General features: G+C 39.6%; 1 protein-coding gene across 18 annotated transcripts in view; it reads right to left on the minus strand.

The window, feature by feature from the left end:
- The window catches only part of DST (dystonin), a 429322-nt gene that overhangs the window by 321952 nt on the left and 89848 nt on the right, over positions 1–17522 (minus strand). For 12 of the 18 annotated variants that reach the window (XM_033103131.1, XM_033103108.1, XM_033103110.1 and 9 more), the window contains one exon: positions 17312–17519. In XM_033103131.1, the coding sequence (XP_032959022.1) occupies positions 17312–17519 (208 nt within the window). Of the gene's footprint in view, positions 1–10707; positions 11327–17311; positions 17520–17522 lie in introns of those variants that run through there. The other 6 variants (XM_033103128.1, XM_033103127.1, XM_033103119.1 and 3 more) reach the window with 3 other exon arrangements.

A 17522-nucleotide genomic window follows, 5' to 3' on the forward strand; every position in this document is an offset into this window, starting at 1 on the left:
CTAGGCTGGGGGCGGGGGTGAGTGGGGGATAATACATGGTAACTTGTTCACTTGAAGCACGTGGTCAATTAATTTCTGATGAAAAATATAAGAAATGTGAAGTTAGAAACAATGCTGCTGGAATGTGTCAAAGACATGCTCATTATAAAAGTATTTCATACTGTTTATCATTTTAATTCTACTGAAGCACAAATTTACATTTCTATGTCATTTTCTAAATGTAAAAGCACGGAGGTTAAGTATATCTCTGTTTTTCCACCAGAAAAGTAAAGCATCCTTGCATTTTGCTTTCTGCAATTTAGAATTCTTCAATCCTGTAGACCCTCCAAAACTTTTCAAAGAAAAAAATGTATAAATGCTACAAATTATCTATAGTAACTAGTTAAAGCTCCTGATATAGCTTAAAGGACACATTTAATAACACCACAAACGCCCTTAATCATAACTGTAAGCACTTGCTTAAGGAAATAATAAAATTCACACTACATGCAAAATTAAACTGAATTTCAATGACTCAGCTTTTTGTCTATTAAGTATTTTCAGTATTCTCTAGTTTCTGTTATGCAGTTCAAGTTACCACAAAAATGACAAAATGAACAACCAACTACCCCTTTAATAATTCACATTTTTTTTCTAACAAAGGCAGTCAATGGTGTTCCAGCATTCATAAATATTTACAGGCTGTGGTTCTCCTAAAAATATTCTAAAAGAAAATTCAGGTAATCTTGCTCTACCTCTTAACATATATGCTTTTAAAACTCAAACATGATCATTTACATAAAAGCAACGTCTTTACTGGAAGGGGCAAGAGTAAAACTCTGTTATTTTATATATATACAGCATTACACTCAGGCTACAATCATATCTCTGTTACAAAAACTTTCCAAAAAATTGAAACGAACTACTTTCTACCTAATCCTACTTCTGATTATATTTTAAAAGAAGTAATTCGATATCCTAAGAGTTTAACTTTCATATGTTTTGCAGGACATGGACTACTAATTTTAGTCTATATTTAAAATAGAACAGTTCAACTAATTTTAGACTCGTGTTACAAATCATAGCTGCCAACCAACTGGATACCTGATTGCAGCAACATATGTAGATATACTAAAGCAAACTGTCAGATTGCTGAACTCTGAGACATGCCATGTAACTGGTGTCTGTGAAGTAGGTACAATACACAACGTAAGTGTCCAAAACAAAATACCATTTCCCCGAAAATAAGACCTAGCCGGACAATCAGCTCTAATGCATCTTTTGGAGCAAAAATTAATGTAAGAACCAGCATTGTATTATATTATATTATATAAGACTCAGTCTTATATTAAAATAAGACCTGGTATTATATTGTTATGTTATATTATATTATAAGACCCAGTCTTATATTAAAATAAGGGGTCTTACATTAATTTTTGCTCCAAAAGATGCATTAGAGCTGATTGTCTGGCTGGGCCTTATTTTCGGGGAAACACAACAAGATGACCATATGAAAGGAAATAATGAGGGCCTTACTTATTTAAATAGTATCTATAATATGCAATGGTTTAAAAGTGTTAAAAGGAGGTAACAGTATAAAGTTCTACTACATAAACATTTAACCCTCAAACAACCCAATTTAGAAGGGGGCAAAAGATCTGAACAAACAGCTCACCAAAGGAGACATACAGACTGCAAATAAGCATATGAAAAGATACTCCACATCATATGTCATTAAGAAAAAGAAATTGCACATTATGTTAAGTGAAATAAGTCAGACAGAGAAAGATAAGTACCATATGATCTCACTTATTTGCGGATTCTAAAGAAAAGAATAAGTGAATGAACTAATCAGAAACAATTTGGGAGACAATGAGGAAAAACTGAGGGTTGCTAGATGGGCGGGAGGGGTAGTGGGTGGGGGGGAGCGTGAGGGGATTGGAGGGCAATCGGTGACCATAGGATGGCCACGGGCTTGAAAATTAATCTGGGGAACGTAATTTGGTGGTTACCAGAAGGTAAAGGGGTTGGGGGGTGGGGGATGAGGGTGAGGGGGATCAAATGTATGGTGATGGAAGGGGAGCTGACTCTGGGTGGTGAACACACAATGTGATTTATGGATGATGTGATACAGAATTGCACACCTGAAATCTATGTAATTTTACTAACAATTGTCACCCCAATGAATTAAAAATAAATTAAAAAAAAAAAAGAAATTGCAAATTAATTCAATACCACTATAATCTATCAGAATGGCTAAAATCCAAAACACTGACAAAATCAAATGCTGGTGAGAATGTGGAACGATAAGAACTCTCATTCACTGCTGGTGGAAATGAAAAACAGTACAGCCTCTTTGGGAGACAGCAGTTTATAACCAGGTAAATCCAACCTTACCATGCGATCCAGGAGTCATACTCCTAGGTATTTATCCAAATGAGTTAGAAACTTATGTCCACACAAAAACCTGCACACAAATCTTTATAGAAGCTTTATTCAGAGTTGACAAAAATCGAAAGCATCGAGATGTCCCCTTCAATACTTGAGTAGATACACAAACTGTGGTACATCTAGACCATGAAATATCATTCAGCAACAAAAAGAGATGAGCTATCAAGCCATGCAAAGACACGGAGAGGCCTTACATGCACATTCCTAAGTGAAAGTGAAGCCGGGTTGGAACTCCCATAGTAGAGGCCTTGTCCCGTCCCCAGCATCACCTTTTCTTGACCTAAAGCTTAGTAATAGACTATTCCTCTGCAGCTGGAGCTCGAGATGTCACCTGTCCCAGTTCCCTGTTTTAGAAAATCACCCTGAAACTTATAATTAATACCCCCATGCTTACTGATCACAATCTTTATGGCCTAGCATTCTTTCCAAGTTACTGTCCTCACTGCCCCTAGGTTGATGACCATGTTGGAGGGCCACATCGCCAGAAGGAAGGCTCCAGGCAGACCCCCGGAACCATCACGTGGCCTCTGGAGGAATGCCCAGAGTTTCCCTTAAATATCCAGGCTGGTCTGAGAATGTCAAGGCAGTTTTTGCAGGTGTTAACCTGCTGCCTTCTCAGACCACCAGTGCTCTGATAATAAACGCTTCTTCTACTACTCAACTCCTGTGTCAATCTATTGGCTGAGCAGCGCAGGCAGCACGAGCCCCTGGACTTGTTTGGCCTCTGGTTTCAAAAGAACCAGTCTGAAAAGGATACATACTGTATGATTCCAACTATGACATTCTGGAAAAGGAAAACCTATGAGAGGCAATAGAAAGATCAGTGGTTGCCAGAGGTGGTGGGAAGAAAGGAGTGAATAGGTAAAACATAGAGGATTTGGAGGGCAGTAAAACTATTGTGTATGATAATGTAATCATAGACAGATGATATGCCTTTATCAAATCCCATAGAACTGCACAACACAGTGAACGTTAATGTAAACTATGGATCTTAATTAATAATAGCCTATTAATATTTGTTCATCAATCATAACAAATGTACCACTCCAATACAAGATTTCAAAAGGGGAAACTAGAGGCACGGAGAAGAAAGGAAGTTTAGAGGAACTCTGTCCAATTTTTCTGTAAACCTAAAACTGCTCTAGAAAAATAGTGTATTGATTTTTTTTTTTTTTAAGGCTCCTAGCCTAGGAGGAGCCAGAGTACTTGAGTTCTTAGGTCTGCCTCATTCGTTAACTGTCTATGTCATCTCTTCTGCTCAAAATACTTCATATGCTCCTCTTTTATTCTACCTTTATTAACCCAGTGAGGTCGACAGTAGGCAGATCTGCTGCATCTAACTCACTGGCTTAAAAAAGGTAGGATAAAATGCACCACAAGCAGTACTGTTTCATGCCAAAAATCATGACTGCAAATTGTCACACTGGCATGGCCAGCATGGAGAACTGTAACACTGAATATAGGGTCATTTTTTAATTCACTGAAACAATAGTATCTTTGTATAATGCCTTTAATACCAGGATTCAATGGGAAATATTTTCACCCACTAGAGAAAAATCAAGACTTTGTCAACTCCCTTTGTGATTCCTTCCAGGAAACATTTCAGGCATGTATCAAAGCAGCCACATTCACTGGTGACATTTACAAAACTTAATTCTTTTCAAAATCTTGTCAACCTAAATATACACTGGAAATGCTTATATTAAAATTTTATTTTCCTTTCATGGATAGTTAATTAGAAATTATAATACAGTTAAAATACACCAGTTTAAGCTCCCAAATCTATTTAATATTTGAACTGATATAAATCTCTACGAATTTTTAAACTATTAATTTTGATTTCATGAATCCATTTAACACATCTCAGAAAGTTCTAGTATTAACCAAAATCATAATCATAATAAAAAATTCTCATTAAAAACTATTTCTGCAACATTTTCTAGTCAATGTAATGAAACTCAAAATATACATATATAATTTATGTTAAATGTTCATGTTCAAATAGCACTTGATGTTCAAATGCTATTGCTACCACTTATAGTTGTATGATTTCAGGAAAATTAACTCCTCTAAGCCTCAGTTTCCATATTGGTAAAATGGCAGCAGCCATAGTCAAGATAAGGAGTTATGAGAGTTACAAATTATATATATAATTCATTTATAATACTCAGCACTGTGCCTGGCATATAAGTTGGCATGCATATGAATAGTAGCTATTATTTTTACCATTTTAAGCTAAAAATTAAGGGATTAACAGATAAATTCAGGGATCATTTAGAACTTACATTATATGATCATATAGCCATGAACTTATATACCAAACGAAACTGAATACAAATCTGCTGAAGCTTATGTAGGAAAAAAACAATTAAAAAATTGTTGAAATATATTACAAGATTTGCTTTTCAATCATTTATAGGTAGTTACTTCTAAAAAGGATCTGAAACCAATAACTTTATTTGCTTATAGAAAACAGATTCACTACTGGAATATAATACAAATCATACAAAGAGAATCCCCAGCAAGAGGACTGATAAGGTATTACTTATGAAGCTCCACATTCAATAGAACATTCTAGTTTCTATAGATCACATTATTTGCTGTATTTCCAAGGTCAAACAAAATAGTATTAACTTCATTTCACTCCATTTCACCAAAGAAGGTCTAATAATGATTAATACTAAAATTTTGTTTCAAAAATATATTTTTGTAGTGAGCTTTTTTTTACAAATAAAAAATAATTTTTGTTTTATGAATTAGAAAAAAGAAAAACTCCAGGCTTCTTCAAATATAACTTCAACAACAGAAGTTGGACTCCTCCTGTCCCCACATGACAGAACCAACCAGTCGGACAAGCTGTCAATTTCTGAAATTTATTTTGAATCCAAGCTTCTATTCCCAACACCAGGATTTTACAGACCCGTATCCCTGCTTCTGAGTCTTTCCTTCCACTCAATCTGCTCCAATTACTAGAGTTATCTCTCTAAAACCTATTTCACGGGTAACATCCTGATGAAGAGCATCAAGGTTCTTCTCCCTGCCTATAAAATAAAACCCAAACTCAGTCCTGGGTGATTCACTAACAGTATCTAATAACTGGTTTCATCCCTGAACTGATATGTTTCTTACAGAGTGAAGCAATGAACAAGTTCTTTGGCCAATTTAAATCCTAGTTATTTGGTGTAGAAATTCCTTTTCAAATCCATGTTGTAACATTACATAACATTCAAGTGTGTCATTTTAAAACTCCTCAGAGATTTTGATGGACCTTTCAGTCTCTCAAACTTTAGCGAAGTCAAATGCATTGTGTTATGGATGTTGATGTGTCCAAACTTTACAATTTCAAGACAGACACTCACCCTCTGCATGCCAGACACTGCAGGTTCCAAACCCAATATCCATTCTTCCCTTATTCTTTACAAACAGAACTTCAATTTTGGGGCTTTAAGTGGGGCCAGCTGAAAAAATCTGTATTTTCCTAATCCACCTTGCAGAGAGAGGTGACCCCTGGGATAGTTCTGGCCAATGAGATACAAGTGAAAGTTCCTAAATGGGCTTCTACAAAAGCTCCTTAAAAAGAGGCCAAATCAACTAAGTTGCATCTTTTGTCCTTTGCCCTCGCTCTTCCACTTCTTCCCATCTGGAAGAGGAGCAGCCATCTTGTGATGATGGAACCACCACATGATACACTACAAGCGGCTACACAGAAATATAGGAGTTTGGGTCGTATTGGCAGATAGAGACACCCCACAGCCCTGTCCTGTCTACCTTGGGCCTTTCGTTACCTTAGAAAAAGAAAACATCTATTTGATTAAGCACTATCATCTGTTACAACCAAACACAATCTTAACTAATCCTCATTAACAAATTAAGCCTATTTCATTTTTTAAAGAAAATTAAAAATAAATAAATAAGAAAAAAAATTAAAAACCCAGACTAATTCTGTTTTAACTATCTACAAAATGGCACCGTCATGATGCAACACAGTGAAAGTTCACTTATTACACAACTATCTATTAAGCCATGAGCAGAGCATGAGGAAACAAAATTTGAAATCAAGTTTTTGTAGAATCCTGGAAACTAACTGAAAACCACTGAGCCAGGTCATCAAAGACTATACTATATGATGGGGGGTGGGCTATTCCTGGAAACCTTTATACACTTGTTCCCCATTTATCCATGATTTCACTTTCCGCAGTTTCAGTTACCCACGGTCCATCACTGTCTGAAAATATTACATGGAAAATTCCAGAAATAAACAATTCTTAAGTTTTACATTGCATGTCATTCTAAATAGTATGATGAAATCTCTCCCATCAGGCTCTGTCCTGCCCGGAATGTGAATCCTCATTTTTCCATCATATCCGCACTGTACATGCTACCCACCTGTTAGTCACTTAGTAGCCATCTTGGTAATCAGATCAACTGTCAAAGTATCACAGCGCTTATGTTCAAGTAACCCTTATTTTACTTAATAGTATCCCCAAAGCACAACAATGGTGATGCTGACAATTCTGATATGCCAAAAAGAAGCTGTAAAACATACGTATTAACATATACATTATGTATAGGAAAAACCATAGTATATACAGAGTTCAGTGCTAGCCGTGGTTTTGGGCATCCACCGAGGGTCTTGGGATTATCCACTTGGGGATCAGTCGATAAGGGGAGACTACAATACTCCAACTTTCAATTCAACTGGCACCAGAGTTGGTTTATGCAGTAAAAAGGCAGGATTTTTACCAATCACAAATTTGGTAGGCCATAAAACTGAACTGATAATGAAACTACAGTTGGTGTAGTTCTCAGTTACTTTTGTCACCGTGCACACGGCAGAATTCTATAGCCCTACTGAGAGAAGGGACTAAAGGAATTACTCAAAAGTTTTCATGAAAACCAGAAAATTTTGACTTTTTTCAAAATAATCAAAGAGGATTTTTTAGTGATATTAAAGACAAGCGACAAATCTGCCATTCAACTTTCATAGCGAATAATAATGAAACACATTTTACAATTGTCTGGGGACAACTAACTTCCAGGTCAATGGAAAAATATCCATTTTGTTGGACCAAAATAATTTAATGTCTTTTTAAATTAAGTCTAAAAATATAGAATAAAATCTATTGGGTTTACATTAATGATCTCATTTTCACACTTAACATATTTTTAAAAGTAATGTATTGAAAATATAAAATCTTCTAATGACAGACTCAAACAGCAGAATTTCATAAAGTAACATCTAATTAATTTTAATAACATAATAATATAAAGTAGTTAATTATAATAACAGTATATCGCTTAGTTTACTTTTACTGACAAGAAAAACAAGAGGGACCATTCTGTATCTTTCATGCTAATCTACAACGATGTTTTGTATTCCATGAAAAATACATTGGGTAATTTACTATAGATATAAAAGAAAGCCAGTAAACATGAGTATTTCTCATACAAACAATAATAAAGGAATATATTTTATTCATAAATAAATACCTTTATTCGCCCTAACTGTGGCATCAGCTGAATATGATGTTTTTTAAATCAGATGCCCTGAATATTCTACTTATGAATAGATTTTATAAGTAAAAAGACTAGAATATGAATCAGTACAGTGTACCCTTCTCTGTAGCAAATAGCTCTTTCTGTGTTATTCTAATTCAGCAAACAGTTGCCTATTTTCACTCAGAAGTAAAGGACCAAAGCAAGACACAAGAATAAACCACACCACAAATAATTAAGTCTCACTCGCCACTATTCTTATATTTGAAGTCCTTCCAAGGCCATCTGAGGACTAAGTCTAACAAAACTCCCAACCTCTGAACCTAATAATCCTAAATGCTAACATTATAGATTATTATAATTCTACACTTCTCACAACAGACAGACTTTGAATTTGTTCCAGCTGACTCTACCACTTACACTATTCAACAGCTGGGGCATATGATAACTTGGCAACCTGATAATCCTGTAGCTGAATGCAAACTCATTCTGTAACCAATAAACTCTGTCAGAAATTTAAAAAATCAAAATAACCTTTCTTAAGTTCAAATGGGAAGGTATAATGTTTTGAACAATGCATAATTTCAGAAAATGAGCAACCGTACTTTGAAAGTGTAGTGAACTGACACTCCCTATTCAAAGCCTACAATTCTTTTCTGATTAGATCAGCCCCCATAGCAAGTCATCAGGATAATAAGCACTGTAGTGAAGTCATCGTACTGGATGGATACTGATGGGAAATCATAACTGACTTCAAAACACATCAGGAAACAATGAGTTTTCCAGGTCTCCAGCTTTTCATGTGATACACTGGCCAATACTCTTACTTTCCTTTCCAAGACTAAATGAAACATAGAACATCTATAAAGCCAAGTATAAGTTGATGACCTAAGCATTTTAAAACCACAAAGAAAATGAAGGAAAGAACCATCACTTTTTCAGCAAAATTTTGGACTCTAAGTACAATACTGGCCATTAGGTTATAATTAAAATGAAATGTAGTGAGAGCTGCAATAGCCTGCACATCTTTAATTCCCTTTTATTTCTAAAAACAAATAAAGAAAAGCTATTAAATAATTTCTTCCTCCTCAAGACCAGTCAAATCAGCACTTTAGTTATTTCTGTTTTCAAAGTCACCTGAAATCACCCATCTGTCACTGAAGTAAAATTTTATGGGATATAAATTCATACCACTATAATTTTTTTAAAGTATAAAATGTATATACTTTAGAACTTTCAGACTTTTTTCTTTTTGACTATAAAGAGAATAGGTATATGGCTTCAAAAAGGTTTAGAAGTCTTTATTGATATTTCTCATTTGTAAAGTTCTGGAGACAATTGACTAAAAACCTTATTTTAAAATGGAGAGATAGATGTAAACATGTAAACATGAGTGTATTACAAACACAAACACACACACGCTACAAATGTGCTTTCACCTCAAATATCACTGTACTTGCTCAGTGGCAGTATTATACACAAAAAGGTCTTGGCACAAAGGACTTCTGATTGTGCTGTTTACAAAATTCTACACGGAGTAAGAGTGTCAGTAATAAAATAGGTTCTAGAAAGAGATAAAACATGTTTGTGAGTGAATTCTGAGCTTTTTGGAGATTTGGAATTTAATTATTCAGTTCATGATTTTATATTTCTACTTTCTAATAATCAAAAACTACATGCATTTTTAACCATATAATCCTCATTTAGTTTACAGAAACTGAGTTTCTTAAACCCATAGCAAACATGTGAGATGCAAAACCATTCTAATCCAACCTATGAAATAGGCCCATCTTCACTATTAATATATTAAGGCACTGTGAGCTACCCTTGGGTGTGGGGTGTTTTAGGAGCCACAGTAAGGAGATCATCTGTACACACTGAAAAACAATATCCAGAGACAAGAAGACCCTTTAAGATGAGAAGGCGCAGCTTGTCTAATACCATATTTAACCATAAAGCCAAAGTAAACATTATACTAAAATATCAATATTTATTAGTTTGGCATAGATTTTCCACAGCACAAAGGATAGGCAGAAAAACATCTCATAATATACTCCTTTACATTTAAATTTACAACAGATTCACTGACTAAAGTCTTACATCCATCACACTATCAAATAATCTTTGATACATAAGAATATATACATATATACACACACAATATATATACATATATTATATACATACATATATACACACAATATATATACATATATATACATATATACATATACATATATGTATATATATATTGTGTGTGTATATATGCTCACAATCGGTAAACTTTTTCCAAATAAGATCATTTTAAGAAAAATGATTTGGTAATGCTCTCAGTGGTGAAACCGGCCATTTATTTAAGAACCCAAGAACCTTTTCTATAGGGTTAACCTATACCTCATACCAATTGACAGCAGCAATGCCTTAGTAATCCCATGGAGACTTAATCAGTATCCACCCTCCCAGGAAGAATTATGATTATGCGTAGTGCTTAAGAGCTTTTACAAGGGAGAGAAAACACAATGTGCTTCTTGGAAACCAAATCCCTCCCCACCACTCTACCATCCATCCAAGGGCGTCTCCGGACCGCCGCCTACCCCACCACCCGCCCAGCGTTGGGGGTACTGAATACCACCCAAAAAGACCTGGTCCATTCCCAAGACTGGTCCAGACACCTGTTTACTTGTGCCCAAGCAGTGGTGGCTCTGATTAAGCAAAGGTAACAGTTACCCCGCTGGTCCCTGCCAAGCCCCGCAACCAGAGCAACCGCGGGGAACCACATACCTTTGTACCTCTCCAGGACATCCTCGTAGGCCTGGAGGTACTCCTGCTCCTCCATGTACAGGTAAGCGGCTGGGGAGAGGTACCCCGCCATGCCGAAGTTTATCTAAGCGATGACTGGCCAATTCCCCTCTCCCCCTCGGAACCCGAAACAGTATTGTAGTCAGCAAGACGCAGCCTCTAGAACTGGGAAAGCGGAAGGAGCAGCAGGCTGGGGGAGAGCGCTGAAGCCGGAGATGCAGAGTTGGGGGCGCCAGGGGGCGGTGGGCGCTGGAGCAGGCAAAGGAAACGCCCAGGCCCCCTGGCTGGCCGCGGGTGCTGGGCCGCCAAGGCTCCCGGGGAGCCAGAGTCCCTCTCGGGTTTCAGGAGCAGCAAATCTCAGCGATCCTGGGGGCGGCGACCAGCAGCGCCACCCCAAGCGGCGGAGCCAGGAGCACGGCGGGGATGGGCGAGGGGCAGCTGGCACCGGGACCCTCTGGGGCCAATGCAGCTGCCACCCTGGCCCTGCACTAGGCGCCTGCTCCGGGCCGCGCCGAGACCGCGGCGGCCTTGCGGGAGGATGGGCGTGCTGCCTCCGCCTGGGATGCTGCGCGGCGCATCTGCGGCATTTCCTGGCCGCCGCACCGCAGACACTCGCCTGCGCCCCGGGAGAGAGGGAGGGAGGAGGGAGGAGGGCGGAAGGGAGGGGGCGAGCAGGGCGGTCAGCGCCCCAGCTGGCTCCGCTCCGACCCCGGCTGGCTGGGTTCCGACCCCGGCGCCGCTGGGCCCCTCCCTTCTAGGCAGAGCCGCGGTGCCCAGGCCCTCTCCCCCGTCCGCCCACCCGGGCTGACCGCACTGCCAAGCACGCCCACCCCCGGACATGACCGGCTGGCCCTGGATCGCCAAGGACAAGGTTTCTATTTGGGACCCACAACAGGTGCCTGGGAAACAAAGCTGCAGATCGCAGCCACGGACGTGCGCAGCCCCCTGCTGAGGGGCCGGCATCTCTCCCGGGTGAAGGAGCAGTGGGAAGCAGAATGGGAAATACTTTTTAACCCAGCTTATGGCACAGAAGGACCTTGGTAACCCTGTGGCAGTGCGTGCGGAGCGGGAAGGGTACAGGGGTCCGCGACCAGGGCACATCTCAGGGGCAGGACTGGCGGCCTCTGCAGGTGGCCCGGCGCATCAGGGCCTGACAGCCTGGGAGTCTGTGCGCCTGCGCGCCCCGCCACCCCGCGGTGGCCAGAAGACTGGCCCGCGGTCCCTCCCTTCCGCCCCCCAGAGCCGGCCTGAGAATCTGCCGCTGCGCTCTGCGATCGGCACAGGCCCAGCCCATTCTCAACTCTCCAGCTTACTTTGTCACCTCCCTTCTCAATACCCATTATGCATACCCCATAATACCGGTATCCTATGAACCTGAGTAAAAATGGGAACATTTCCCTTAACTTTGTCATATTATATATTAAAGTGGGTGAATTTAGAGGTCCACTGATAGAACTAGATGGTACCCAGGCATGTAACTGGATGTGTTCAAAAGTCCTGACTGAAGTCAAGTTGCCTTGGAAGAATTCCTGGCTCCTTCCTGTGTGATACAGGCAAGCTAACCTCTCTCTCTGAGCCTCTCTACATCAGTAAAATGGGAATAATATGGCCTACCTCATAAAGTTGCAATATTAAATAGCTTTATAAGTGTTAGCTATTATTATTAGATAAACCAGCCCACTGTTGACTATCTGACTTATGACAACTTCACCTCTTGCCCACTTCTTTCCTCCCTATTTCCTCCTTTCAAGTATACTGACCTTTTGTCCTTGATTTTGTTTTTTCTTTCTTTTTCAGTGTTGTGAATCTGGACCATTTTCCTTCCATTAACTCTTAGATGGGGATGAGTATACTTGAAAAAACTGTATACTCTTAAAAAATACTTAACTTTGAATTGGAAAACTTTACTTCTCAGCAATTGGCCTATTCCAAACAAAGCAAAACTACATCTCTCTTTTTTATTATGACCACTGTCTTATAACCTGATTTTGATTCCACATCCCACTGTGCCTTTAGCATCACCGGAGTTTTCTTGCATCTTGGTAGGCATTTATGTAAACATCAGTTTATGAAGTAACAAACACATATCATATGGGACACCTTCTTGAAATGAAAGGGTTAGGAATTAGATTCCTAAGAGTCAGTCCATCTACAGATCATACATATACAGGCATAGATTCTCAAAAGGGTCTTTTCTCCCTCACAATAACTAAGGTCATTGAGGGCACAGTCTGAGTCTTCATCAGAGATTGACACCCAGTAGTACCCAGTTTTATTAATATAATCAGTGTACATTTAAGTGATTTTAACTGTCCATTTAAGGAGCCAGTCAAAATGAACAAAAGCAGCACTGGGGGTTGTCTGTAAAAATAACCTTTGTCCCGTGCATTCTTATAATGACAATATAGGATCAATCTGCTGATAATAATAGTGTATTTCACAGACAATAGTTTAGTGGTTACCAGAGGACAAGGGCGGGGGTGGTAGATGAAGGTAAAGGGGATCAAACATATGGTGATGGAAGGAGACCTGACTCTAGGTGAACACACAATGTGATTTATAGAGGATGTAATACAGAATTGTATACCTGAAAATTTATGTAACTTTACTAACAACTGTCATTAAAAATAAAAATAATAATAATGATAATAATAATAATAATAATAATAATAATAGTGTATTTCATAAGGAAGCAGCAAAAGCACAGCAGTTACGAGGTAGGGTCTCTGGAGTCAAGACTGCCTGAATTCAGATCCTACCTCTACCACTTTCCTAGTTGGATGACCTTGGGAAGAGTCCCTGTCTCAGAAGATTTCTAGATTGAAAAATGGAGAAAATAATAGTACCTACTTCACAAGGTTGTTGGGAGGCCTAAATGAAATAATGTTAAGTACTTATAGGAACATCTGGCCATCAGTAAAACTATTATTTATTGAGCATTTTACGTGTGCAAGGAATTTACAAAATGTTTTACATTCACTACTTTATTTAATAACCTCAACCAGGCCCTTTGATAGAGAAAATGAAGCTGAGAAAAGTTCAGTAAATTATCCATGAAAACACAATTGGTTAGTGATAGAGAGGGAATTAAAATCCAAGCTTTCCTAAGTCCAGAGTCTGACTCTGCTTAGAACCTTCTGTTCCAACTTCAGAGAATTCGCATGGGACAAAAATCTATATTTTAATATAGCATTATCACTGACAAACTATGTACCTGTACAGGCACTTCAAGACTGAAAAACCCAACTTACAGTATCCTGTAGCTAAGAACAGCAGATCTGTATTGTTCTTATGTAAAGGACATTAGGATGGGAATTACAAAGCCCCTTTCCTTACATTCTTTTACCGTATTCTTGCACTGACTCCTGAGAGACAGGAACAGCATATGTTATAGTATGAGATTTTAAAATGAAGAAACCATAATAAATGCAAAAGCACTTTGAAAAATATAAAATGTCAGACATGTGACACCATCACCAATGTGACTTTCTGAAATTTAAACCTGATTATGTCACTGCACAGTTTAGAAATCTTTCAGCCTAGTATAATCTCTTCAGTATTGTACACAAGCACTTTTACAGTTTCTGCTATTCCCTACCAAATCCCATGCTTTAGCTACACATATTACTTCAAGTTTCCATTGAAAAACATCTCCCTACCTTTGTTCTCACAGTTCCAGCCCCTCTGAAATGGTGTTCCCTTTCACCCTAATTCCATCAAGCTCTTTAAATCTCACCTTAAGTGACACTATCCCTCAGAAACCTTTCAGGAACCCCTCATGCCTCCCCTCTCCATCCAAATTAATTAAACTCTCCTCTGGGTTCTTTTAATATTAGGTACTTATGGCCATTACAACTAATGTCTCGCACCATGTTGTAACTAACAACACATCTATTTATCATATTAAACTATGACTTCTTTAAAGGGAGAACTGTGCTTTTCTTCATTTTATTCCAGGGGCTCAATAGATATTTATTAAATGTGAGTGAATTAAGGTATCCCACAGACTGTGTGGTCTTGTTGGCTCTAGACAGTCTCATATTCAATTCTATTTTTTATGACCTTAATAACAAATAAAGATATTGAACTTTCAATTCTTTTATTACTAAGTAATGAACACAATGGACATCGTCATACCATTTTGGAACCTCACCCCATCTCTTACTAGAATGAATTTCCAAGATGGGGTGAGTTTCAGGCAGACTGTGAAAATGTCAAATAAAATTAGAAGTTAAAATCTCAATAGTATGTTTTCAAACAATACACAGCACCAAATTCTATCAGATTCCTTGTTCCCCTGTCCTCACAGTGGGTGATCAGTGGCAAATTTAACACATGATATATCTGAATTTCAGATTTTAGCCACATTATGATTAAACAGATACTTGTGAATTGGCATCCAAGTCTATGCTCTACATATGATTACTGATTATGATTTGTGTAGCAAACAGCCAATTTACCATTTATTTTAAACACAACAATACACTTTCAGACTAGGCTACTTGTTCTGTTTGTTGTTCAATGCTGTTGTGCTCTGTTTTTGATTAATATTATAATCTCAAAAGTATGTAAATTTTAGGTCTCGAGCGCATTAACTGCCACCAACTTGGTAACTACCCCCACAAATCATTTAAGGAACATTTTACAAAAAATACGACATGGGCCCAACTTCATGGAGTCTGCAGCCCACTAGCAATGTCAGCATCGGCTTGCCCACTGCATCCTGTAAGCACTCCAGTTCTGCCAGTTCTTCCCCACCTTGAGTGTACACTTAGGGTTGATTACTTCCACCAACTTCTCATGCCTAATCGTCTTCCTCAGTTTATATCATCTTATTCCCCCTGACAAACATCTGCCCTGTCCTTCTCTCATAACCCCTTCCTTCACTACCAAAAACAAAATATCTACCTCTGCCACCACTATCAAAACTCTCAAGCTAGAAGCACCTTCTACCTTCTGTAAAAATGCACAGAATACAGGCATCCTATTCTGATGCCCCAGGCTTTCCACAAAGCCCCATCAACTTCCCTCACACACCTTCCTTTCACTAATCTTCCCTTTCTGCTGAACCAAATATCTGATACCAGCACAGTCTCCAACCTCCCAGTGCCTCAGACTTGCTGGGGGGCAAGAGTGGGAGGTGTCTCAACAGGGCAAGGAGTCAGGCTTCAGTGACTAAACACTTTCTGGTGCTCCGGGAGTGCAGTGAGAGCCAGGTCTGCCCCCAGCTCTCCCAAGCCACCCCTGCTCACTCACTTGGCTCCCAAACAGTCTCTCTATCCTCCATCCTCCCTCTTCTTCCTCTTTCCCCACTCCACCCTGCCTCTTCAAAAGGCCTGGGTGAAGCCAGCCAGCGTCTCACAACGGAAGCCAGAAGAAGCTCAAGGCTGTTGCCCCAGAAACCCAGACCAGAGAATGGCTGGCTGAGCGCTGTTTGTTTTTCCCGTAATCAGAAAATCCCATAAGGGGGAATCTAGGGGGACTCTCAGCTGCCAGGGTGGCTGAGATCCTGACTAGTCCCCTTTCAGTCCCCTCAGAGGAAGATAAAAGTACCAATTTTGCATTATAGCTGGAGGCAAAAGAAAATGAGTGGCAGGGGTCCCAGAGTTGAGAGTGGGGGAGGAGGGACGGAGGCGGGACCCACTGGCTGCAGAAGCTAACTTGGAAAAACACCTGACCTTTGGCCTCTACAAAAGAGTCCCAAAGACATACTCCATCCTACCCTGTTACCATTTCCAAGAAGAAAAAAAAAATGATTAAAGGAATGAAGGAAGAACTACCCCAGGAAGCAACTCTGATGCACAGAACATACACACAAACCACATAGGCACTGCAGAGTTGGAGGATTGATTTCCAAGGGGTTCTCAGCTTTCAGTTGGGTAAAACAAGCCATCACTTCTGGTTCAACTGTTACAGCCAATGCAAGGGAACACCACCGGGTAACACAGAACAGAAACATTGGCACCTCCCGTATATTAATTAATCAGGAATGCATCATGGCTAAACCCTCAAAAGCGCTAGGGATAGAAAGCTGCTATAGGTATTTGATGCTGAGAGAGATGCTACACTTAAAAAAAAAAAACAGAAATGGCATCCTCGTTGCTAGAATACCCTCTGCAATCCCGGGTACCAAAAACCAGCAATCTACCCCAGTTAAATCTGCGTAGCTCAGTGCTCCTGGACAAAGATGGAAATGAAGGCTCCCACAGCTTCCGGCAAATGCACTAGGAATCACTGGAGCTAATACTGTACTTTCAAATTATAACGGTGGCTACTGCATGTAAATAGGAAAGTTTAATACAGAGGTCTGTAAATATCTCCCTGCATATCAAAGGTATCGATTTATCCAAACGGAAGACAGGGCCAAACAGCTTAGTCACCAGCAGGCAGGCAAATCGCTCTATCGATAAACGGGGGCATAAAGTAAACATGGTCATCGTCCTCCCCAACCTTGACCACAAACCTGTGCCCGGTGCATCAGCTCCCAGATATGCCCCCCTCCCGCCCCGCAGCCCCAGGAGAGCAGATGGGTGAATTTCCGCAACTGTCGTCTGGGCTCCATCCCCTCCCCGGATGCTCTTCTTACCTGCTATCCTAAGCACTGCCCTCTCAGCAGGGTCCAGCACCGAGCCCCCGTGAATCTTTCTTTTGGATCTCTCATGTTTAGGCAAATTCCAGGGTAAGGTGTCTCCAGGAGCCGGAGATGCTGAGCCAGATTTTTGGCTGAAATCATCCTCATCGGAAAAATCCGCAGAGGAAGACATAGAGCAGCGATAGGACGCGTTCCCAGAACTCTA

Source organism: Rhinolophus ferrumequinum, chromosome 3, assembly GCF_004115265.2.
Source record: "Rhinolophus ferrumequinum isolate MPI-CBG mRhiFer1 chromosome 3, mRhiFer1_v1.p, whole genome shotgun sequence".
Lineage (NCBI taxonomy): Eukaryota > Metazoa > Chordata > Mammalia > Chiroptera > Rhinolophidae > Rhinolophus > Rhinolophus ferrumequinum.